The sequence below is a fragment of the Formica exsecta genome, unplaced genomic scaffold, assembly GCF_003651465.1.
Source record: "Formica exsecta isolate Colony F162 unplaced genomic scaffold, ASM365146v1 scaffold314, whole genome shotgun sequence".
In the NCBI taxonomy this organism is placed as follows: domain Eukaryota; kingdom Metazoa; phylum Arthropoda; class Insecta; order Hymenoptera; family Formicidae; genus Formica; species Formica exsecta.
Genome location: NW_021850397.1, coordinates 405,085 through 430,707, shown reverse-complemented (window position 1 = coordinate 430,707; position 25,623 = coordinate 405,085). Strand labels below are relative to the sequence as shown.

Genomic DNA, 25,623 nt, shown 5'->3' with positions numbered 1-25,623 from the left:
TATATGTCTATGGTTAAACGGAGCATAGTCGCTTTTATTCTATGACGTAACAAAACAATAAGACTATTGCGTTATAAAATTATATATAACACTTTATGTAAGATAGACGAAAAATATACAATATAATTTTATATTTATAATTAACAATTATATCTAGCTTCAATATTTTTCGATAATAGAGGTTTCGATATGCAAAATGAAGAGAATCGCTTAGACGTCTTTAAATCAGTCTGGTTACTACTTTATTTTACTATCTCTTTAAAATAAGCAATTCAAATTTTTTTTATTTTTTCTGCACGCACATTTCATGTTATTTTTATTGCAGAAATTCTTTGCTAATACACATTTACAATATTTACAATGAAGAAGAATGCATATGAAACATCCAATACTAGCCTTACTATCTTTTAATACATTGATCAATATTTTCAATGAGAATACAGTCACTTTGTTTTAATGATGTTAAGAATTGTGCACCTTTACTGCAAAACATATAATAACACCAAAATGTAAAATTATACTGATTAATCTTAACTGTATTCAAGCATTACATAGTGTATCACAGTCAAATATCTATACTAATAATAACTTTATATATTCAAGATAAATTTCTCATTTATAGAATACTTTCTTATTACTAATTATTTTAAAACCTTGTAACGCGAAAAACTTATAACAGATTACGAAAAAGATATTATAAGCAAAAAATGTTCTGCCAAATACTTTTGAAATATATGCTTATTATGCTATTGCACTATTCAAAGCAAGGATTAATTGAAAAGTTTCAAATGGTGTATAAGAGATAAAAAATTTGTACTATAAATATCCATGTGATCTTTAGATCTTAGATTGCATTATGAAATGCACATCAATATGTGGAATATATTCCTCTTCATAGACCTAATAATTGTCTTTGCAAAGTAATATAATCAGCAATTTTCTGTTCGATCCGCCGCTTTTTCAGTAAAGCAGCAGCAGCCTTTTGAAATTTCTCTTCGTTTCGACGTATGTACATTCTTGCATCTTGTTCCATTAGACTAATCTTTTCAGATCGAATTTCCACCATTGATTGCATTTCCGTTAAATAGGGGTTGAACCTAAAGTAAATGTGGTCAGGTAGCAGATCATTCAGCATCGTATGCACAGCTGAAAAATCGATATTAGGATCAAGTTTAATTGCATATTTTCTCTTTTCAATTTGTTTCAAAACAATTTGTATGCAAATTGTATATACAATCACTTATATACCTCTTTTATTATTAACATTACCTTCTGTATCAGTGGCGCTATCCAAAATTTTGTAGAATTTTTCCCTCCAGCTTGAGATCTCGACTTCCATAGATTCGTTTTCATAGAAATGATGTGGAATTCGACCAGTGCCGAATGATACAACGCATTGAATTGGATTATTTGGCCACAGCTGTTTGGCTTCGTGAATCGCTACGGCGCATGGATTATTTACTAGAATGCCTACAAATAATATTACGGTCATTCTCGATAATGTCTCGAAAAATTGTATTAAATGCAATTTTGCATTGAAATAATTGTGCAGCGTACCACCATCCTGATGAAGATAGTCGCCATATTTAAATTCCTCAAAGTAACTCGGTGCAGCAGCTGACGCTCTCACGGCTTCCCATAATTTATATTTATGAGATCCCATGTACTGACTTTCCATTCCATACGGTAATGTGTAATTTCTAAATACATAAGCCATAACGTTCCCGTGATTTACCACGGCGGATATTGCTGAAAACTAAAAATTCAGAATAAGTTTTTTTAATTGAACGATCTTTTACATTTAAATTACTTGCTTATGTGTGTTGTGTGGCTCATGCATTTATACATTTCATTCTGAGTTTTTTTTGTTCAATGATATATTAGAAGCTACACACCTTTGGTGCATTTGGATCACGCGTAGTTTTGATAAGAATTTTGTCGCCTAAATGTTCCTCCAATAATTGTTCCCATAATGCAGTGTCGTAATACGCGTGACTCCAAACTAGACTGCTTGTGCCTTTTATGGCACTCTGCGTAAACACTCTGATGCTCAGTTCTTTGTATAATCTCGAAACTTCGTCCAATGATTTTCTCTTGTATCCCCCTACAATAAGAAGTGAAAGAGGTGAGCTCGCAATAAACAGAAATTTCACGAGACCTTCTATCATTTTATTGATGAAATAAAAAAAGATTGCAGGCAGTACATGCTGTAAACCAATCAAAAGTTTACCTTCCAAAGCATCCTTTGGTAATACTGCATATATAGATGACATGTATATTAATTTAGATACACAAACGTATAAAGAAAAAGTTAGTGGTTGATATACATTATCTTAAAATAATTAATAATACTTAAGAAATTTGTCGAACACGAAAATTTCTAAGCAATTACCTAACACAGCAGCAAGAATGGCGCCTGTACTGACGCCACATATGTAATCAAACATTTCATGCGTCTTTTTTCCTGTGAGTTCCTCCAATTTCTTCAACATCTCTACAACTAATACTCCGCGAATACCACCGCCGTCGATCGATAAGATTCTGATGCCCCGACCGGGTAGAGGATCGATATATCCCATTAGCGCCAGCGCTTCCCTGATAGATGCTATAAAAATAATTTTAAAATCATGAATAATCATCAATAATAAAAATAATGTAATGGAACTTTGTTCACATACCATTAATTTGTTCATCCTTCGTCTTCTGACGAGTTCGCAGTAAAATCTTAATCGCTCCCTCCTTGATCGCGTAATGTCTCGCCTCCGGATACTGATCGATATGCAATAACAAATCCTCGATTCTCCGCAACTTAGAAGCATTCGACTCGGCTGATACGATACTGTTCAAGACGTGTCGTGTACGAGATACAATACTATGCTTTGAAATACTATGAACATTCACTTTCCACTTTGGTATAGTTAGTTTGGTAGTTTGTGTACTTTTGGGAGATAACTTCAAAAACAATGTAGAGAGAATTTGTGGCATTGTAAAACTTTCTTTTGATTCTATTTTATTATCAGGCATACTTTGTTCGCTAGTTTGCTAAGCAAAAAAATTTACTTTTTATATAAGATATATAAAAATATCTTTTATTTGATTTAGTTTATAATATATAATTACCTGCTGTATTTTTTGTTGCATAGTAGAATTATCTATAAGCGATTCTGTTTGATTGGACATAAATGTTAGTTTCACATTTTCTGAATCATTGCTTTCTTTATGCTTTGTATTCGAGCTCTTGCTTGTATCAGTGCTTTTAATAGAGTCTGATGATAATTTTCGTATTGTTTCGAGCTGCGAGTAGGTTAATTTCTGCAGAATATCCAACCAATCCTTAGAGACATTAATTTGATTTTTATCGCAGTTGGTCTTATTCAGATAATCCTTTAATTGTGACAAAAGCTTCCATTGATTCTGCATCGACATTTTGACTTTTTTTATATCGTTTATGGAGCGTAAAAGTTTATTCGTGATACTTGTTACATTTCCACTGGCATCTTTACCAGTTGCACTATCCGTAAATTGTCTGTAATTAATAAAAAAACTTTCACTTTACATAAATCATTTCAATTTTTTACATAAATCAAACAAATCCAATTACATTTGTATTGATCTTAGCTTTATGTTTCTGATACACAATTCTATGTTTAAAGAATATAAATAATTAAATTCTTTCATTATTAAAATAGTAATATAAAATAAGGGCAAAAACATTAATATTTATTGTTGTAAATAATATAACTAATATAATATTAAGTATATTTAACATTAATTATATCTGAAATAACTCGAGAATGATAAGTAGATATAGTTTTTTATATATAGTCCTTTTAGTAATTCTAAAGACATAAAATCGAAAGTAAACTTCTATTCGAGAACATTCAAGATAGTGCATATATTATACCTGGCATTTCCATTTTCCTATTGCAATCATTACATATGCATTTCCATTATAACGAAATGTATTAATATACGTGATTTATATTCCGAATATTATAACAAAGAGGAAGAAAATATGAATTACATATGAGTCACCGCTTAATACAATGCCATATTTTCTATACTTGTCAACCTAACCTAATCTGTCAATGTCAGCTGATCGATGAGGAGCCAAATGTGAGGTCGCTTCTTCTCACAAACTTAACTGAATCTGACGTTTAATCGCGTGTATATTATCCGCATTTATAAGATTTTACAACAGATTACTGCTAATTCAATTATTCTATCAATATTTTGATAACATCGATATACATGATGATATAAACAATTCTCGTATTAATGTCGTATTTTCGTTGATAATAATAGCATCTCTGCAACAGTCTCACTTGGCAAAATGACGCAATTATAGCTAATGGCTTTACACGATGGCACACGCGATAAATAGTTTAATGTTTATAGCACGTGCGACTTAAGGTGATTTAAATTGTTCTCGGAACAGCGGCAAGTCCAATTAAAAACTCATTGTTTCATTGACTGATTTATTTAATTGAAAATCCGATACGTAACCGATATACGCGTATTTTACCGCTTTATTATTATTAATTGATTTCGTGAAAAGTACTCGTTTTTATAATAATAATTTTTTATCTATATGTGCTATTAATTTATATTCTTCAATTTTTTATAAATCCAAACAGACATACTATACACAAACAAGAGATTCCACTCACCTAGTTAACAAAATACACTTTCGGCGATGCGTCGTATATCTGCTAAAAGACATCTTACCGCAAAGATCATAAAATATCCCTTGTATAATTTTTTATATCTTTCGCAGATATATCCAAATTAATAAATGTCGCATATAAGACACAAACCAAAACTCTCTTTCAACTTTTCGAAATTAATTAAGTTATCGATTTGTTGAATCAACTTGGCGTAATCGATGAAACACTGATAAAAGTTCAGAGAGAACCGATCTTCTCGTACTATCGTTGATACTAAACGTGAGCTTCGAAACGTCTCGATTTTTATATACAGAAGTAACACATGATGCGTCACCGTCTCGACGTAACTGGCTAGCTTCCTGCAAAATAAGATCGTACGACACTGGTGAGCCAACCGGAGATAGATATAGTTTTACGAAAAAAGGGGAGGGGTTGAAAAAGCGATGCCAATAAATGTTAGGCATTCATTGAATTAGAAGACGGGTATAATCATTCGCAATATGGCGAATGTTTATTTATGCCGTTTGTTTTTAACGTGAAATGTAAACATGTAAATATTAACACACGTGTTTATTATCACGTGCATTGCAAATTGCGATCATCATTTCAATAGTACAAAGACGATATTATTAATACATACCAAAATATAATGAGAGTTATCACTTGCTGAAGAATTAAATTCTCAAACAGTAGATAATATCATATTAGATTTTCTTTTCGATAGTTTAGAAAATGTTTTGTCGCCTGCAATATTTAATTAAATGTAAAAAATAAAGCTTATTTATATGAGTATATGTATACACATATATAAACCGACATAGTTAAACTTATTTTCTTTTACATTTATGAAAAAGATTATTTTGGACCCGCAAAAAGTTTCTTTTTGTGATTAAGAAATATGCTACTTAAGAAATAATAATTACTGCCATAATAATTATTATTACTCGTTTAATAACTGCCAAAACACGCTTGTAAAAAGGGTTTGCACTGAAATAATAAAATTGTTGCGTGTTGCATACTTTTAAAACAACAAGCATATAGCTATATATATAATATTTCTTATGAAATACTGATCACAATTATAAATATCACGATTGTTTACCACACCTTATTTTGTTCGATAAAATCATCTCTATATTCGCCTTAGAAATCAAATATTTACAAGTTATTTTGCAAGCGAGCAAGTGCAGTCTTAAAAGACCGTGACGTATCCGCATCAGAAATCAGAACGCTCGCACAAGAATGACATATGTCACGTGATTCACTATAAACATAGACATAGGTATGTCTATGACTATAAATCGAGCAAGCTCGCGACAAACAATGCCCCTGATTGGTCGCGCCTGCGCGACCTTGTCGCTCATTGGCCGGTTACGGAGGCACGCTACTCGCACGATTCTGCGTATTCCAAATGAGTTGTCAATATTTGTATACACGTGTAACAATAAATAATCATTTATACACATAGGTATATTTTTATTTATGACGTGTCATAATAATATGTACATTTTAATATCATGTATATTAAAGTCAGACGATTGGCTATCAAACAGAAAAATTCTCCAAGAATTCTCTCTCTCTCTCTTCTCTAGTTAAAAAGATGAGATTAACACACTCCCCTGAAAAACATTATTGCTTTCTTTCTAATTTTGATGCACGAATCCTTTATGATTAAATAAGGTAAGTGCGCAGTCTATATACTTATATATATATTTATATGTCTATGGTTAAACGGAGCATAGTCGCTTTTATTCTATGACGTAACAAAACAATAAGACTATTGCGTTATAAAATTATATATAACACTTTATGTAAGATAGACGAAAAATATACAATATAATTTTATATTTATAATTAACAATTATATCTAGCTTCAATATTTTTCGATAATAGAGGTTTCGATATGCAAAATGAAGAGAATCGCTTAGACGTCTTTAAATCAGTCTGGTTACTACTTTATTTTACTATACCCGGGATCATCGCTATACATCCTAAAAATCCCTCAGGGATTTCACTTGGCACGCTATAATACATTTCATTCTGTTGAAAGGTTCACCCAGACTCGCGCTGTGTATCTCGAATCGATGCACTTTTGATGCAGGTTTGTGTCTCTGATTTCCTAAGCATGCGTGTTACATATATATCTTTCGAATCTCTATCATTCTTTATCTTATATTATACTGACTATATCAGGTTACGCTGAAGAAAAATCGGATCATTCCGACTCAAAGAATCGATAAATGAAAAATGATGATTCTCTACACACTCTGTATATCACGTACGTACGATATCACTATCAAAGATTGAAATGTGAGCGGTTGCTCAGATTCCGCGTATTTATTCACGACAAAATTGATCCGCGCATTGATCCTTTTTCACACGATATTAGATAGCGAATCTAAGAAATTAAAAAGAGTTTTGTATTGAAAGGATGAGATTTCGATCTTTGTTTATCGCAAAAGAAATGTTCGCGGATCTCCGTCTACGAGATCACAGGGAAATGAAAGACATCCAACGAAAAAAGTTTTTTAAGACTCGCATAAATTTATTTAGATCTCGCAACTCGTGTATGTTACGATGAGCGATATGTATAATATATGCAATATTTTTCTGTTTTTTTTTCCGCAGGTATCGTGTATTTCCGGGGAGCGCGTTGGATTGCGCGTTGCCACAACTCCGTGGGACTCTGTGTCAACCCCTATATAAGGCTGAATCCTTCCCCGCGAAACTTTAGATGTTGCTCAGCGGGCGGTCCGACGTGCGTGTATGTGCGTCTCATTTCTTTTCCCTTTTTAACGCGGCTCTCGCACATACCACCTGTAGATTTTTCCTTCCAAGTTCGACAGGGTCCGGCCCTCCTGCCCGTTATGTTTGCGAAAACGAGATTGCTCGTACTGTCGATTGTCGTTGCTTCGCAAGTGTCGTGGCTCGCGAGTGTATCGCGTGGTAAGATGTTTGTTCATTCGCGAGATACATATTTCGTCGAAATATCGTGACAGGATGCATATTTTGTCGCTGCACGAGTGTCCCAGAAAAATCCGCAATCTTAATTTTATTTAACATCAAGAATCCCAAGTGTATGTTTTATTTAAATATATTTTGTATTTTATTAAGCATTTTTTTGTTAAGACAGCGTATTTAATATATTATAATATAAATGGCGCGCATATAAAAGAAATGGATAATTCCTTTAAAGAAAATTATTTTTTTTAATGTGCCTGAGATGCACGTTTCTAAGTCTATAAATCAATTATTTGCCATTTTCTATTATTTAATAAAAGTATATCTTATTCTACACTTTGGAAAGATCTTTTTTATATTAACAATTTGTTAAAAAGCGTATTTTATTTAATATATATAGCAAAAACAATTTTGATATGATTTACGTATCAATATTTTATATTTTGTCACTTAATGAATACGATTATCAAACATATTTTATTCGATCTTTATATTGATTGATTGATTTATATATTCTTTTTTTTTTTTAAATTTCTTTCCATCTCGATGATGAATAAGCTCATTGGATATGCATGGCATCTAATTCAGTATTCAACGTCCTCTCTCCCTTTTGATGTCCTGTGTAATCGCGTATGAATAAAACGAATGTGATTTTTTCAACGAATAATAGCGACACGTCACTGACATATCTTTCGCTCGTTTAAACGTAATCGCGCAAAATTAACGCGTTGATATCGTTTAAATTTGCAAAAAAAAAAAAAAATACAAGCTTAAATTACACAATACTTTTCTTCAGTTTATATCATTCGACAGTTTATTCAACTACATGTCTACTTATAAAATTCTTTCGAAATATTACAATATCTTATTTTTCAGATTATTATTCTTAAAAGTATATTTAAGAGATTTTTTACACACACTCTAACGCTCTAACAGCTTTTAAGATAAACTAAAGAAATTTGAAAGTAAAATATCTCTTATATATGAAGATGAGTATATTTATGTTTATATATCCGCTTTGTGTTTGTTATGAAATTCAAGCCGTTCAAAGCCATTGTTATTTTTTCATTAACTATTTAAATATTTGTCAACGTGCGCATACGAAGGACTCACGTCTTTGATCCTTCTTGACTGCACACAGTGGATTACGGAAATTCTCTGCGGGTGTACAATGTGGGCGTCCTTATGGCGTCTCATCTCGACAGCCCGTTTGATCTTGAACGATGTGGTCCAGCAGTCGATCTGGCTTTGGCAGAAGTGAACGATTTCCTGAGCGTTCACAATGTGCAGCTGCGCAAAGTACAGGGAAGGTATAATAATATAAGTAATTCATGTTACTGTTGTGAAGTGGAAAAAAAGGCTCGTTCATCATTTTATACGCTATATCAATCAATCAATCGCGAAACCACAACAGCGGACACTATTACTAAATCTGGCCACTGAAATCAATTTAACACAATAGCGGCGTTCGATTGTTACAGTAAAACGATGAAAATATGCATTCGAATTAAAAAATGAACAAAAGAGCTCGCTCCCTCACGAAATGTCCCTTTATAATGGACCGGCGATTCGTAATGCGTGCTTCTGTCATTTTCATTTGGTTCAAGTATGCGATTTTTTATTTTTGGTTGTTTACATCTGGGAAGGAAAAAAATACGGTTGAAGACCCCGGGGAAACCGTTTGTTATAGAAATATTGAAACGACGTTTAATCGAATATAACGTAGACATGAATAACTGAAATATATAACACACGATAAATATTGTTAAATGTAGATTTTTGCATCGTGATATTTCCTCGAATGCCCATAAATTTCTTGTTTGAAACGTTTCATTTTGCTGCTTATGTGCATCTCTTTTGCGTCATTACATTGATACAATTGAACAGGCGTTTGCATGGAAAGTTGCTCTCGTCGTTTAATTGTAAATTATACGATACTTGGCGGAGGAGGGAAAACGACGAATAATAGATAAGAAAAATTATTTATGTATGACATCTCTGCGCTATTAATCTCATCCACTTTTTACTGTGTGTACATACATGTCGTGTGTGTATAATACATCCTATGTGTATATATACATATCTGAAACATTCATATGCATACATGGGGAGTTCTATATGTACTGCCACGCCTACGTGTATGCGTTACATGATATCATCTGTTGCGTTGGGGATTGCTATGCTATTTCGATGGCAGCCAAATACAAACGATATATATACGATATCATTTAATTTTGCGCGACGGTGAAATAAACATTTTTCCAATTAAAAAAAATTAATCCTCGATAAAAAAAATTCTAGTTCTAACAATTTATCGATAATTTTAACATTTTGTATCTCTGCATCACATGATTAAAGCAAATGTCGCGTATTATACGAACTCGTTTTTATCGCAAATCGCGGTTCAAACGATCCTGTCAGTACATAAGTACGATACTGTCAGTAAATAATTCGTGAAAAATAATAATAATAATATTAATAATTATAAAAATAAAATAATAATAATAATAAATAATTTGTGAAAAAAACACACGAGCAGAAAGCGATATTTCTCTTTTCCCCATAACGCATCTCTACGCACCGCGTATAATGTTTTCGACATTCTTATTAGGACAGATCAACAGGAATCCAATCATTGGCCATTCATCTCAATACAATTAATTCGCCATCATTTCGAGCTGTTGCCCGCGCAACGCATCTCACCGAATGCACCGTATGATCATCGTTGCTATTCGTCGTTAATTGCGCGTAAAGTGCGGAATATTTGCCACGAAACGCATGCAAATTTTGCAGTTTCGCAGTTCCTCAAGGACGCGACCTGACATACGTGCGTCACATGCAACTGCACACGGGAGGAAAACACACATTTCGCATTTTCTCGCCGTTCACCCCGGTAATCTGATCGCGTTATATGTTTGCACTTTGATATACATACAATCCATCATGCGGCTCGGGTTTGTCTCTAGATTAGATTGATATTAATCGTATGTACACAATATATACGCTTCTTTCATAATTGCAATTATGATACGCGATACAATAGTGTCAATATTTAATCATTCAATATTATGTTATAACATTGAATATCTAAATAGAGATCATCGAGATTTTTAAATTTTCCATGTTTGCAAGATATACACATCCCCATACAGACATCCCCTGGTATTATACATTTATAATACATTGCATTTTTGGCGATAAGTCTTGATTTTGCGATCTGATTCTTGCAAGTCACGATGTAAACTCGAAAAATATAAATACGATTAAAAGAAATGAAATTCTCTGCAGTTATCCGTCGTGCAGCGGAGCGACGGCACCCGGTTTAGCAGCGGACATGCACTTCCAGGACAATGTGATAGCGTTCATCGGGCCGGCTTGCGCTTTTGCCCTGGAACCGGTAGCACGACTCGCGGCTTATTGGAATAGTCCAATTATTACGGGCATGGGTGATCAAGTAGGTCGAATTGGCTCTCGCAATTATACGCACATAAATATTGCATCTGATTATTGCCTCTATGTACAATTTCGTCGCGCTCGATTCGCACGATTAACTTTCCGTAAACTTTTATTATTCTCTTCTCTTTTATTATTATCTCGTGATAATTAAAAGAGAGATTAATATTACATTAATATGCTGGGAATATACATATATATATCCCCAGCATATTAATGTAATATTAATCTCTCTTTTATTGCAATTCTCCCTCTCCGAGAGAAACAGAAATAAGATTGTTTTTCTCGGAAAAGGAGAATTGCAATGCAATCCTTTGAAAATCATTATTAAAGAAGGATATTATTACGCGCGGTATGATTATATTTTTATTATAGCGTCGAGTTTTGAATTAATTTCACTTGGCATCTTTTCATCTTAATATTTCGTTTTAATTTTGCCTCATATATTTTGAAATTGAAATAAATCGCCATATTGTCGATGTTAATATTAAATTATGTGAAACGTAATTATCGCTTTCTTGCGAATCCCAAGCCTCCCTCGGAAGGCGAACTGTCAGTCACATCTGGTATCCTTGGAAGGATTCATAGATGGAAGAATGAAACGTCGGTAAGGAGCTATGAGAGAATCGCCTTATATATAGAATCTTTTTGTTTCTCTAATTATTGTAAGGTCGCCAGCATGTTGAGCATTTATGATAGTTGATGTATATTATCCGACAATCTCTTTCTGTCTTTCTCTTTTTAACATGGCGTCTTCTTAATATTTTCACTAGCTATGCGCTAATTACGACAACAAAGGATATAGTCTAAGAAATTATTACTCTTTCGCTTGAAGGATATAAACGCACTCGTATATAATGTTACCCCTTCCTACGAAAACTCGTTAAGCCCTGAATTATGGCAGCGACGTGTTCTCTTCGTGTATTATATTTTTCTTTCGTGATAAATACTATTATAATTCGCCAGTTATACATATGTAACATATTATTATAAATTATGAGTCTTTGGCATATTTTATTTTGACAAAGAACAATCTTACAATCTAGATATTATACTTTTCTTTAGTGATCTTTTTCACGAACAAACATTTTTCATGCCCTATAATGTATTTCTCACCTTTTTCTTGAAGGGGATTTTCAAAGACAAAAGCAAATATCCCACTTTAACGAGAATGTCGTACTGCCAATGTCGATTGCGGCTCGTCTTCTCTAGCGTGTTCAAAGAGTTCGGATGGTCTCATGTTGCGCTGATATTGGACAGATCGGACTTGTTCTCGTTGACAGTAGGAAAAAATCTGGAATACGGTCTACGTAAAGAGGGGCTCTTGAAGTTTGTGAGAGATTTGGACGGAAATTCCGAGGATGAGTCGTATCATCTTTATCTTCGCGATGCAAGCATGTACGCCAGAAGTAAGTGTAATCCCGCTTGTCTTGCATTTACAGGATGTCTTGCAAGCTAGAATTTATAATTTTCTTTGACATTTCAAAATATAATTATAAATATAATTATAAATATAAATAAATATATATATAAATGAATATAAATCCCGTCGTTATAAAATCAAAGTGAGTTTTAAGACATTCTATGTTTCTCTATGAAATAAAAGTTATCACAAGAGATGTTTAATATTAATGACAATTTTCTAAACAGTTGTGATACTCAGCGTCCGCGGAACGCTGGTCAGAAAATTTATGCTGGCCGCCCACGAGTTGGAAATGACACGAGGGGAGTGGGCTTTCCTCGATGTCGAGATATTTCACGTAAGGTGTTATAGAAAAAAATGAGACAAGAAAAAATTATCAATTCAATGTAAACGTGACGATAAATCATGGAATAATACCTTTTTCATTGACATTAAAGCGACAAAACAATTTTAAGGGCTCTTACTGGGGCGATCATGACTGGGAGGTCGGAGACGAGGACGATGCCGCTGCCAGGAAGGCTTATGAGGCTTTATTGAGGGTGTCTCTTCTTCAGCCGACTACTTCGCGATTTCAGGGTTTTGCCGATAGTGTCAGGCAACGCGCGCAGTCGGATTACAATTACACATTTTCGGAGGGCGAAGAAGTGAGCCAATTGTAATAATACTTTATAGTTGAACCCGCTCACGTGCATTAACAAGCCATGATAAATCTAAAAGTTGAGATTATTTTTTAGATAAGAATCTAAAATATATGTGAAGCGAAATAAATTTACCGTTTTCCCAATAGGTGAATTTCTTCGTCGGGGCTTTTTACGACGGTGTCTACTTGTTAGGAATCGCGCTGAACGAGACCTTGGCCGAGGGTGGCGATATCAGGGATGGCATATCTATAACAAGGAGAATGTGGGATCGAGACTTCATTGGTATTACGGGCCATGTCAGGATAGACGACAATGGGGATCGTGATGCGGATTACAGCATCCTTGATTTAGATCCCATTACCGGAAGGTCATTGAAAATTCAGACAATACACTTGGCGTGGCTTTATCGCCGCACGAACAAGGATATATGTCGCAAATTGCAAATTTATGATCGAAGCACTTAATAATTTAATATTTTTGGTTTAAAATTACATAAAGATATTGCAGATTTATATATTAAGAAACTTTTTGTAAAAAAGCTCTTCAATATAAAATCGCGACAGACCAATTAAAGGCCAATCTAAAGTACTATTGTACACATAACGTAACGTTTTAATAAAATATTATGTAAATTATCAGAGAAAGAAAGTTGAGAAAAAATTGACGTGTATCTTACAGATTTGAAGTGGTCGCTCATTATTCGGGATTAAATCGAGAATATAATTCTATGTCTGGTAAGAAAATCCATTGGCCGGGAGGAAGAGAAGGACCTCCGCCAGATATTCCAGAGTGCGGCTTTTTAGGGAACGATCCGGCTTGCACATCGAGGACAGAAGCTTACACTTTTGTAGCTTATACGAGCATAGCGCTCGCCGTGTTTCTACTCGTTGCAATCACAGCCGCGTGCCTTTTATACAGGTAGATGCAATAGTAGTTTTCCATATTCTAAATTCGATACACATTTAGCACAAATGTATCTGCAAAATAAAATGAATAAAAATAAAATAATGTGCATCAGTATTGAAAGCTCGAACCCTCCTCTCGAGAAATAACGATATAAATAGAGATTGTTAATATTAAATATTTGTTTAAATATATATAGAAAAAAATTATAAAAATATTAATTGAAGTAAAAAACAAGATTTTTTCCTTAGACATTTGCGGTTGTCCGCCGACTTAAATAACATGTCTTGGCGTGTAAGACCTGAGGAATTACTTCTCGAGGTTGGAAAACAATTTTCGTCGAAGATAAATCTACACCAAGCAATGTCCGATACGAATGTAAGTAAATAAATTATAATAAAGTAAGTAAATAGTAAGTAAATTATAAAACGTGCCTAGTGATAGGCTTACAATTAAATTTGTAGAATTTTGGATTGGAACAAAAGATACGTCGCGGATCGCTGATCAGTTGCGAATCTTTGCCGCCCGCCAGAGTCTTCACCACTATTGGGATATACAAGGGCGAGAGGGTGGCCATCAAGAAGATCACGAAGAAGAAGGTGGTCGACGTTACGAAGAAATTACTCTGGGAAATTAAACAGGTCAGGGATGTCACGTCGGAAAATACTGTGAGGTATTTATATCTCTTAACAATATAGAAATTCTCTTTCTTTATATTTTATTTTTTAAACAAAACACGAATAATTATCTGCGAGATTCCTTCATGAGCACAGCATTATATCGTTAATATAACTTTAAATCTGCCAATTTATCATACACCTTAATTAAAATTGTCTGTCAGATTTATCGGAGCTTGCCTTTGCTCGCCATCACCGACTGTTTTGATTCTCACGGAATATTGTCCTCGAGGATCGTTGAAGGATGTTTTGGAAAACGAGGCGATTAAATTGGATTGGAATTTTCGAATGTCCTTGATCCACGATATCGTCAAGGTAGAGGCAGGTGCAGAGGTCGTGTGTTTCCCATTAAATTCCTCAATATATTTTAGTACTATGCTTAACGATTTATTATTTTTATGAATTCATATAATTACGCGAAATTAATTGATTAAGACACCATGTACAAAAGCTTACGAAAAGAATTTAAAAAAACCTGTCTTTTTACAGGGAATGTCCTATCTTCATGCTAGCGAAGTTTCCGCTCACGGGAAATTGCGGTCGTGCAATTGTCTGATAGATGGTCGTTTCGTACTGAAAATCTCAGATTTCGGACTTAAAACTCTCACCACGCCCTCCGATTTGATTATGGACGAGACTTATTACACTAGTGAGTCATGCCTGAAATAAAAATAATATGGCGTAAATACAGTTTTTTATAGCAAGGAGAAACGTGTCGTTGTTTTATTTCCATTTGCAGAATTACTTTGGATCGCTCCAGAATTGCTGCCGTTAACGGTAACCCCTGGGAGCGCCGCGACGCAGAAGGGCGACGTTTACAGCTTCGCGATTATCTTGGAGGAGATAGTGGTTCGTGGCGGTCCTTACGAGGTAGCCAGGACGTTTATGACGGCAGAAGAGGTATGGCCCGTTATCGTCCTTCTAGTTTTAATTTTATCTTCTCGTTATCTCTTGTTATTCATTTTAAAGATCGTGAGCAGGGTATCTGCGTCAGAGAATCCTCCGTTGAGGCCAGAAGTTGCTCCGAAGGATTGTCCGCCGGACATACTGTCGCTGATGGAGAGATGCTGGCACGAAGTCCCCGACGAACGACCTAGTTTCCACACGATTCGCGGCACGATACGAGGAATCATGAAGTACATTTTGATTTGCAAAACTCAACTCTCATAAAACTGTACAATTGAAACTGCTGTAAAAGTCACAGAAACCACGTGTTCACGTTTCAGGGGATATTGCGAGAATTTAATGGACGATCTGCTGCGACGGATGGAACAATATGCCAACAATCTGGAAGCTCTCGTCGAGGAGAAAACCGAGCAGTTAAGCTTGGAGAAGCGTCGTAGCGAGGAGCTGCTGTACCAGGTGCTTCCAAGGTAGCGGAACACTCTTGTCATCTTCTTCCAAAGAACTTGCGATGGCTTTTGCTCGATTGTAATGGAGCAAAATTTTAAAGACAAGTCGCTGATCAGCTGATGGCCGGGGAGATAGTCCAACCGGAGCAATTCGAGTGCGTCACCATCTACTTCAGCGATATCGTCGGTTTCACAGCGCTGTGCGCGCAGAGCATGCCCATGGAGGTCGTGGACTTCCTAAATGACTTGTACAGTACCTTCGACAACATTATTGGATTCTACGATGTTTACAAGGTGGATGAAGTCATTTAATTTCTTTCTTTTAAAAACTCTTTAAGATTATTTTTTTCGAAAGAGAATTACTTTCAAGTATTTACATCTTAGATCTTTAAAAATAATGAATTCTTAAGAACGCAAATTTAAGAGAACCTAAAAATGAAGATGGTACGATTCGCAGGTAGAAACTATAGGAGATGCGTATATGGTCGCGTCCGGTCTTCCGGAGAGGAACGGCGACGAACACGCGAGGGAAATTGGACTGATGGCTCTGGCTATATTAGATGCCGTGAAATCGTTTACTATAATGCACAAACAAAACACTCAATTAAGTGTGCGGATCGGTGTTCACAGCGGTCCAGTTTGCGCCGGGGTGGTGGGTCAAAGGATGCCGCACTATTGCCTCTTTGGTGACACCGTAAATACGGCATCTCGAATGGAATCTTCTGGGCTTCGTAAGATAAAATTATAAGAACCATATTAATAATAATAATAATAGAAATATTTGCAAAATTGTAGTTTTGAAAATTGAAAAAGATCTAAACGAAAACAATTCTATATAATATTTAAATAAACTTAAAACTGTAATTTGTATCTCACAGCTTTGAGGATACACGTCTCCGAAGCGACGAAAAATATCTTGGACAAGTTCAAGACGTTTGACCTCGAGCTCAGAGGAGAGGTGGAGTTGAAGGGAAAGGGTAGGGTGACCTCCTACTGGTTGACAGGTTGCTCCGAGCCCGATTCCAGGTTGGCTGTGCCGAAATACCGTAGGCTAAGCAGTAGTCAACCCGAAAATAATCTGAATCCATTAATCTTTCCACCGAATAATACGAACGGTCCGAAAGCGAGCAACAACACGTTCATCAACTTGACAGAATTGTAATTGATCAATATTCAGTCCTTCATAGTCCTTCATATAAAGAGTTGCAACCTGGAAACATTCAAACGTATCACGCGTTACTTAAGGTATGAAAAGGTCCGTAAAAGTTACAAAAAAAGAGAATAGAAGTTACAGTAGAAGTTATATGCTTTTCGGCACTGTTTTCTTCGATGTGTATAAAAACGACTTAACGCTATATCTCAATGTGAATTGGATCTAATATTGTAATAAAGCAGTTTTTAGGCTTATTACAATTCCAAACCTTTATTCGAAATTTTACATCAATAGCGTCTTATTTATTTAAATAAAAGAAACACGAGAGACTTCTCGTGGACAGGTATGTGTATTAAATTAGTATTATCTAAGTGTGATACTGTTCATTTAGCTTCGTCTTGAAATACAAGTACATTGCACAATTGGTACATAAAATTAAGTCCGCTTATTGTCTAACAGTAATCTACATATAGCTACTCTCTAGTCTTTAGTTCTTTCTTCTTTAAATATAAAAATTTAATGTGAAAGAGACGTAAAAAAAAAAAAAAACAATTTAACCAGATTAATTTTTCAAATGATACCTGTGCTTTTTGTATATTGTGTATATAGTTGTATATACTATATATTATATTAATTTTATATATAATTTATCTTTATCTTAACATATTACTTTGAAACATTCCAGTGATAAAAGCATCTTCAATTTCTTTTGCTAATTATTATCATTATCATGATTAGCGCTACTATAAATGGTTATAAATCTCTGTAATCTCTATCATTCTTATTTATTATTACATCCAGAAGACCGCGTCGATCGGTTCCATTTGTGACAAAATCTTGACAATAGATATTATCCTTATAAGCTACTTAGATGCCAGGAACATTATTAATCTGCAAACGAGAGATTACACGTTGTACATATAAAAGGATCATATTTATTGTATTATATTGTAATAAAGTAACTGCGATATAGCTCTAGCGTGTTCTAGAATCAATCATTTACCTAAAACTGATGGCCTTAGCAGCGAGAAGTCTATTGCACTCTGCTGTGTCCGGTAATGGTAATGTAAAATACGGACTTTCGTTTTCCTGCTCGGTGAATTCGAATCTGTGTATTCTCGGATGCACTTTCATATCGCCAAATGGGCCTTTCAAGATCAAGTAATAAACCGGTAGCGGATAAGTGGTCTTTGTCTTTAGTATCAGCTACGAAACATATTTTCATACTTAGATCGCAATATACATTGCGTATCAAATAAGTTTATAATGTTTAATGGTATTGTAATAATTTTCTTAACACATTTACATCTTAATCCATATACATATTTCGTATTGCAGTTTATTAATCTAAAATTTCGTCTGAGAAATTTTTTTCATACTTGATAAGTCATGTCTCGCTCTGAACTTTGAGTAGGATCGCGTTGACTACTATTGATCTTTGCCTTCACTACCCACTGATTATTGAAAGCACCGAATCGTGAGGTTTCATAAAATAATTTATGGACAAATTCATCGGTACGATACGGCTTCATCTGTAAATCTATAAACGATAAAATTTTAGGATAATTGAAGGATTCTTCAATCATCATCCGTAGCTATAAAAAAAAGGAAAGAAAAACACTAAGATCGTTGCGATTCAATGAAATTATTTACGAATCAATTATTGCAAGGGAAATAAAAAATCAAGAGAGAAACGACATATGTATTCAGTGTAACACAATTTACTAAAAATTATTTTAATATATATTTGTGTATAATTGTGTTATAATAATATTTAGCAACTGATACAGACCGTTAAACGTGATTTTCTCGTAGGACAAAAGATCAAAGACATTGTCATAGAGCCTACGTTCTTCCAAGGTGCGGGCATCGATTTCGCGTAGAGCCTCCATCACATCCGCACCTGTACGATGAGGATGGACGCAGTGAGTCTCATGTTCCGGGATCTCGTGATTCGGGCCTCGCCATGGACAACCGATTCTACTATATTTGCAACTAGATATCCTGTATAAGTAATTAGATATTAATGCGAATGTTCGTAAATATGTTATTTAATCAAAAAGAGAAACGAATAAATATAGCAGATTATGGGAAAGCTTTGCAACATGGGATTTTAGGAAAGTTCTGGACGAGTTACATATTTTATGTATGATTCTAATCTCGGATACGTATATATATTAAATATAAGAAAATATTATAACATATTATAATATATCATAGATAATATATTAATTTTAGGAAAATTCTTGGGAAGATAATGTTTGCGCACACAAATAATTGCCTTCTCTAAACTATATACTACGTATATATTTGCAGTCCATATATCCCTCTGTAACTATACTGTAAAGATCAGTTATAAGATTAGAAATATGTATTAAGACAAAAAATCCCATATAACTTTTTTTTCGTTAATTTTCTTCTACAAATTTACCTTTCTTCGCATGTAGCCTCTTCGTGATGCTCCAAGGAATTTCGCGGAAACTCCTTCGCGCAATATTGACACTCTGCGGGTAACTCAGACACGGCTTTTTCAACTGCCAGATTTCGAGATGCGCTGGTCTTGCTGATTTCGATTCTGCAGTTGGGACATGTTGCCATTTCATCCCGTAGCCTGGCATCTGCGAGGACATGAGTGAAGCAACCAGCACACATCAAGTGTCCATTAGCACACTGTGAACATCATTGCAGTATGTATTATTAACGTCCTTATTTGTATAATTACATTTCTTTTATGTAAAAAGCTAGATTTTTAAAAACCTAGCTTTTATATGGCAAACATTATATGTTTGTAAAGTGTATTATTTAAAATGAATACGTAAACTCTCTAAATTACATAGATTTCATTGACTCTTTGCATGAAAAAACACAACCTACACTATTAATTTAATATATTGCAACAATAAGTAAAGTTTCTCTTTTTCATTATGTTATGCATAATATTCAATTTGTTTCGTATTCTTACTTATGTATACACACTACAGAAACCCCAGAACACAATAAATCCAAATAGAACAAAAAAATTAATGCCATGTATATTACCATCATTTTGATGTTTAAACCTGAAACACAAAATCGTACGGATACTTATTAATCACACAATGTACTTATTAAGATATATATATATATATTATCTGTCTAAAAATTAACACAAATACCCTCTAAAGAATTATTTTTTTTCAACAGTGCCAATATATCAATGACAAAAAGGAAGATACGAGGATGATGACACATAGGACAAGTGACAAGGGGTGTATTATGCGAAATAACTAACTAATAACCTTTAAGAGTATTTATTTTGTTTTGCACTATACAGTTTGTACAAATCTTTTTCTTTCTGTGTTCGCTTTCTCTCCCTCACTCTCACTCTCTCGCTGCTGACTATGGACATCAGTCTCGCATTAATCTAACAGCATAGATCTTTATATATCCCTTATATTGTGTGCTCTGAATAATATATATTCCTGTCTCTCGATAATTCTCTTATAATAAACATAGTGTGTTTCATAAGTTTCCAAATATCATTATATTATATACTAAGCACAACTACACACACAGAAATCTAAAATCTTAAATACTTCACTATTTATCTATAACCGATTTAATAGTGGCACTAAAATAAACTAATACGAAGTATTAAATCCCGCGCTATTCACGACGAATCATAGAAACAAACATTATTCTTTGCGACAAGTCCTACATAAAAAGAAAAAAAGAGGGCAGTATGCAGGATGTTTATAAAAGTTTACAACTAAAAGAATACAATGGATAAGTTCTCGTATCACAAATGAAAGTATCTATGTGTGCATCTTGCACATAAAGGACTTTATACATATATATCTAACATTAGGGATACCAAGATAGGTAATACAACTCTTGTCCTATAATACAAATAGTTAGTTATAGTCAATTAATTATATATTCTCTCTTTTATCCTCAATTTTTCACGTTCAATAATATTCAATAAGAAAAGTATTGAAGATGAAATTAACAGCGCTCTGATATGAATTTGGGGAATATCTACAAACAGTTCACCGACAAACAAGTATCGTATTGTTTGCTATTCAATTTTCTAAATGAATTCATAACTACATGCATACACATTTAACAAATTGTGAATGCTGCTGTACATTCTATCTGAGGTAACTATTTGAGAATTTTAATTATTCTTATTTCCAGTAATTGAAATTATATATGCGCACTGCATTTTATATAAAGGCACATATTCTATTATAATGAGATGTTGATACAACTGAAAGAGTAACAGATGCGCATGTAGAGAAAATTCTGTGCATGTAACTTTTTTTGTTACAACACAGAAAGGTATATTCTTTTAAATAAATCTGTATAGATATTAAACTTCTCAATATATATATATATATATAAAATTATGTATACACATATATATGCTAAAGTTTAATATATTAAGTCAATTTATAAATATATGTTCTGAAAAAGGGGAATTCTTTCATATATATTTATACATACACACAAGTCAGAAAATAATTCTTTCTTTATGTGTATATATAAAAAATAGACACATATTTCATCTCTTTCCATGTAAAAAGAAAAAATATAATACCTACCTGTAGAATTTAACATGTCTAGTAGACAAACTTTTGTCTCAACAGACATATTCATTATTCGACCTGTGTATAAAGCTCAGTTTATAGAATAAGGGACTGTACTATATCATACATAAGGATTATTTTGCGTTTATTTTAATATTATCAGTATTATAAGCAGAGTTTGAAAACATGAAGAAATCCAAGGTACCTCCCAAGGTACCAAGATCTATTTTACATGACAATCCATATTTGGATTGTTATAACAAAATTTAAAAAATGCAATTATCCGATAAAAATAATTTAATAATATTCCATATCTAGATTCTAAGCCTCTGCAACCTCGTCGTAGCAGGAAAAAAAATAAAAATAAAAAGATGGAAACGGAGAGAGAGAGAGAGAGAGAGAGAGAAAGAGAGGAAAAAATATGTTTAGTAAAAGAATATAAAGATAAAGCACAGGAGGAGAAGATAGTTTGCTGTAAATAATAAAATAATAACAACACGAGATGACATTCTGCGTCCAGAGGTCGACGCGCTGCCGAGTGAGATCTCTAACGAAAATCTACGCGTTTTTTTTTTTTTTATGTCTTTGAGGAATGTCTCCCCCGGCACGACAAACAGAACATAAATTCATCAAGAATGAAGCTTGCATACGGTGCACATGGTGCACATCAGTGAATGGCACGGCCGGGACTATTGTGTTATACTATCGTCTGAAAAACCGACCGACTTTCTGCTGGTAAACTGGTCGATCGAGGGGGAAGGGGAACGGGGGCTATACGTCACAATTATCCTCATGAGCGTAAGAACGCCGCGCCTCGATATACGGAGGCCACGTCGATTCGGACTCACATCGCGGGGAGAATCTTTTCCGAAAACGACGATGACGACGAGTATGTCGTTAGCGGGACACGCTGATCCCGGAAAGAGCCGGGGGGGGGGGAGGTTGAGGCGACTTACCTGATAGACAGCCGCTCGTGGCAAATCGAGACAAACTGCGCAGCAGAGGATACCGCCCAGACGGTGCTCCAACTTTTGTTCGGTTTTCGCGGCGTCGTTTTCGGCACGCAACGTCCTACGCCGCTTCTTGTCGGGCTCGGGAAAGTCCTCGGGCTTGTCGAGGTCCTCGCGTATCGGCGTCGCGTGGGCGGTGGCCGCCGTCGTCGCGGCGACCTGCTCCGAGACGCCGCTCGACGATGCAGGCTCGGGGGGGGGGAAGGGGAACGGGGGCTATACGTCACAATTATCCTCATGAGCGTAAGAACGCCGCGCCTCGATATACGGAGGCCACGTCGATTCGGACTCACATCGCGGGGAGAATCTTTTCCGAAAACGACGATGACGACGAGTATGTCGTTAGCGGGACACGCTGATCCCGGAAAGAGCCGGGGGGGGGGGAGGTTGAGGCGACTTACCTGATAGACAGCCGCTCGTGGCAAATCGAGACAAACTGCGCAGCAGAGGATACCGCCCAGACGGTGCTCCAACTTTTGTTCGGTTTTCGCGGCGTCGTTTTCGGCACGCAACGTCCTACGCCGCTTCTTGTCGGGCTCGGGAAAGTCCTCGGGCTTGTCGAGGTCCTCGCGTATCGGCGTCGCGTGGGCGGTGGCCGCCGTCGTCGCGGCGACCTGCTCCGAGACGCCGCTCGACGATGCAGGCTCGTTGCTCGGGTCCGCCATGTTGCTTGTTTTGGAGTTTTCCCCTGAGCGAGCGCGAGAAATGCGCAGATGTCAAAGAGACGCCTGGTGCCTCTCCACCACGTTCTCTCACTCTCTCAAACTTTTTTTCTCTCTCTCTCTTTCTCTCTCCCTGACCTGACGTAATATGATACGCGCACTCGATCTCCCCACTATCGTCACCCCCACCACCGCCGGTGTTCTCTCTCTCTCTCTTCCCGCTGGCCTGGGGCCTGGCCCTTTCGCTTTCGCTCTTTCAGAGCTCGTGCACCGGAACTCCAGCGAACAAAATCGGATGTTGACTTCACCGGGCCGAGGGCCACTAATTTTGTTTGAGATAATCGTAACAATAAGAGATACAGGTAACTGTTTGCAACATGAACACTCAATAATTGAGAGTTGGTTAATTAATCTATTGTGAATAAAGGTATAAATTTTAATTTGAAGCAAATAGATATTGCCGATTATATATACCTTTTGGCCGATTAATCGCATTCTACGCACACGGTTGCATAATTTTCTAATATAGTTAAATACTTCTAAATGAGGTTATATATATATTTCGCGAGGATCTGAATTGATCTGAACAATCTGAACTCGGCAATGTCGGGAGGATAATCGATCGGGATGAAAGAACGTCGATTAATCGATCAATGCGCCTACGTAAGATGCAAATTGTATCAGACGTCGCGCGAGATAAATGATTGCGGGATGCTGCGGGACGAGACGGACGCGATCAGCTGGAGATCGATCGATCGCGAAATTCCTGCGCTTGTCATCCGCACGCATCACGGTCGGCAGGGTCAGTGATCGAGAAAGCCATGCCGCTTTGTTTACGCCATCATGGGACTTGAACGAGGAGGGAGAGAACGGTAAGGAGTTTCAAATCACGCTCCATCTATGAATCCTAATCTCACGTTCGAAAATAAAACGCATACGTTTCTAATATATTTTTAGTTTATACAAGAAAAAGAAAGATTATTCCCCGTTTCAAACAAAAGAGAATTATTGTCTTTCTTTTTATTGTCAGAGTTTTTATTTCATATGCATCACGAATAATATGTATATATATATATTATATATTTGTTGAACGCGTGGACGCGTAACTTTGACTTTCGCAGCAATAATAAAAATGCATAGCTCAGCCAAAATAAAGCATCAAATATCTGCGAGACTCGCGTCGCGTCTCGATTTTACAATTTCGATTTCTTTTATTATTTCACGCAATTTATCAACAACAATCCGTTTAGGTCTAGCATTTAGCTCCGAAAAAAAATATATATATCCATATAATTATCTGTCTCCATTATATCAAATATGAATATACATATGCATTTTTCCTTGAAAAAAAAATTAACGAATTAAGAAAGAAATTTATATTCCCATAAAATAGAAAATATTTATTCGAGAAAGTAAAAAAAAAAAAAATTGTTGCAGCTTATTTGATTCTCAAATTGAGATAGTATCAATTATAGAGATAGTATAATAAAGTAATTTTGGAATTTTGAAAATTAGAAACTATCTTTCTCGCGCATTTTTTAGAATATAAGATAAATGTAAATTCTCCTATAAATTTAACTATTTCTATAAATTATTAGCTATTATCTGACTCATTCTAAATTAATTTCGTGAATTAGAACCTTAAATTTTGTGAATTAAATTTGCACGGCAATTTTGAGGATACAAGAAATTACATCACTTTAGCCATATGTAGCTTCGTTTTGTTTATTAACTCATCACTTTAGTATCATTGTAGCCAATTTGTCATGAATTCGCACGTAATTATTTTTTCAAATTTGCACATTTAACGAAAATGTCGTAGCCAATTTTTTTTTTTTTTTTTTTTTTTTTTTTAGATGGAAGTTTATTTAACGATTTTTCATAAAATCACGAAAGATATACTATTAATAAGATTGTAAATAAGACATGTAGATTTTTCTATACAAAGATTCCATAAGAAAAAATTACATGCGAATAATCGTAAATTTTCAAGTATATATTTACGCTGTTTATACAGTTGTATAATTGGTGAAAAATACTTCATTTTTTCATGTTCTAAAAAGTCGGCATGCTGTAAGTTTTTCGAAAAGCTTATTTCTGTTTATCTTTCACAAATTACCCCCTCAATAATATAAAAATAATATTAAAATATT

The 25,623-nt window shown here is 35.0% G+C and overlaps 3 protein-coding genes and 3 long non-coding RNA genes across 9 annotated transcripts in view; 2 read left to right on the top strand and 4 right to left on the bottom strand.

Annotated features, from left to right (window-relative positions):
• Nucleotides 1-286: 286 nt before the first annotated feature.
• On the bottom strand, nucleotides 287-5,362 carry LOC115237911 (calcium-independent phospholipase A2-gamma-like). Of its 4 annotated transcripts, none has more exons than XM_029811286.1 (10): nucleotides 5,308-5,362; nucleotides 4,671-5,026; nucleotides 3,121-3,526; nucleotides 2,679-2,952; nucleotides 2,393-2,605; nucleotides 2,231-2,254; nucleotides 1,896-2,104; nucleotides 1,558-1,756; nucleotides 1,270-1,470; nucleotides 287-1,146 (listed from the first exon to the last, which is right to left on the bottom strand). In XM_029811286.1, exons 2-10 carry the CDS (start codon nucleotides 4,721-4,723, stop codon nucleotides 893-895), a joined length of 1,833 nt encoding a protein of 610 aa, XP_029667146.1. In that variant the 5' UTR covers nucleotides 4,724-5,026; nucleotides 5,308-5,362; the 3' UTR covers nucleotides 287-892. The 4 variants fall into 4 exon arrangements, with proteins under 4 accessions (XP_029667146.1, XP_029667144.1, XP_029667147.1 ...); XM_029811284.1 differs by having other exon boundaries at nucleotides 2,679-3,042; nucleotides 5,308-5,358; XM_029811287.1 differs by lacking the exons at nucleotides 4,671-5,026; nucleotides 5,308-5,362 and adding an exon at nucleotides 3,905-4,115 and having other exon boundaries at nucleotides 2,679-3,042.
• Nucleotides 5,363-7,534: 2,172 nt separating this feature from the next.
• On the top strand, nucleotides 7,535-17,782 carry LOC115237946 (atrial natriuretic peptide receptor 1). Its single transcript, XM_029811353.1, has 19 exons — nucleotides 7,535-7,613; nucleotides 8,770-8,938; nucleotides 10,917-11,082; nucleotides 11,614-11,688; nucleotides 12,211-12,490; nucleotides 12,732-12,841; nucleotides 12,960-13,148; nucleotides 13,292-13,512; nucleotides 13,824-14,063; nucleotides 14,300-14,426; nucleotides 14,513-14,721; nucleotides 14,890-15,040; nucleotides 15,215-15,374; nucleotides 15,465-15,625; nucleotides 15,695-15,861; nucleotides 15,952-16,098; nucleotides 16,179-16,371; nucleotides 16,535-16,808; nucleotides 16,956-17,782. The coding sequence occupies exons 1-19, from the start codon at nucleotides 7,535-7,537 to the stop codon at nucleotides 17,237-17,239; spliced, it is 3,402 nt and encodes a 1,133-aa protein (XP_029667213.1). The 3' UTR covers nucleotides 17,240-17,782.
• Nucleotides 13,149-13,911, bottom strand: LOC115237952. The gene is made up of 3 exons (XR_003884417.1): nucleotides 13,822-13,911; nucleotides 13,278-13,391; nucleotides 13,149-13,214 (listed from the first exon to the last, which is right to left on the bottom strand). It is a non-coding gene; the product is annotated as an uncharacterized LOC115237952 (long non-coding RNA).
• LOC115237951 lies at nucleotides 15,097-15,707 on the bottom strand. Its single transcript, XR_003884416.1, has 2 exons — nucleotides 15,471-15,707; nucleotides 15,097-15,385 (listed from the first exon to the last, which is right to left on the bottom strand). It is a non-coding gene; the product is annotated as an uncharacterized LOC115237951 (long non-coding RNA).
• LOC115237949 (cysteine and histidine-rich protein 1 homolog) lies at nucleotides 17,475-23,567 on the bottom strand. Its single transcript, XM_029811361.1, has 6 exons — nucleotides 23,210-23,567; nucleotides 19,662-19,900; nucleotides 19,023-19,234; nucleotides 18,610-18,770; nucleotides 18,234-18,436; nucleotides 17,475-18,121 (listed from the first exon to the last, which is right to left on the bottom strand). Exons 1-6 carry the CDS (start codon nucleotides 23,471-23,473, stop codon nucleotides 18,094-18,096), a joined length of 1,107 nt encoding a protein of 368 aa, XP_029667221.1. The 5' UTR covers nucleotides 23,474-23,567; the 3' UTR covers nucleotides 17,475-18,093.
• A 24-nt stretch (nucleotides 23,568-23,591) lies between these two features.
• Nucleotides 23,592-25,623, top strand: part of LOC115237950 — a 16,950-nt gene continuing 14,918 nt past the window's right edge. Inside the window, exon 1 of the long non-coding RNA XR_003884415.1 lies at nucleotides 23,592-24,342. This is a non-coding gene — a long non-coding RNA (uncharacterized LOC115237950). The remainder of the gene's footprint in view (nucleotides 24,343-25,623) is intronic.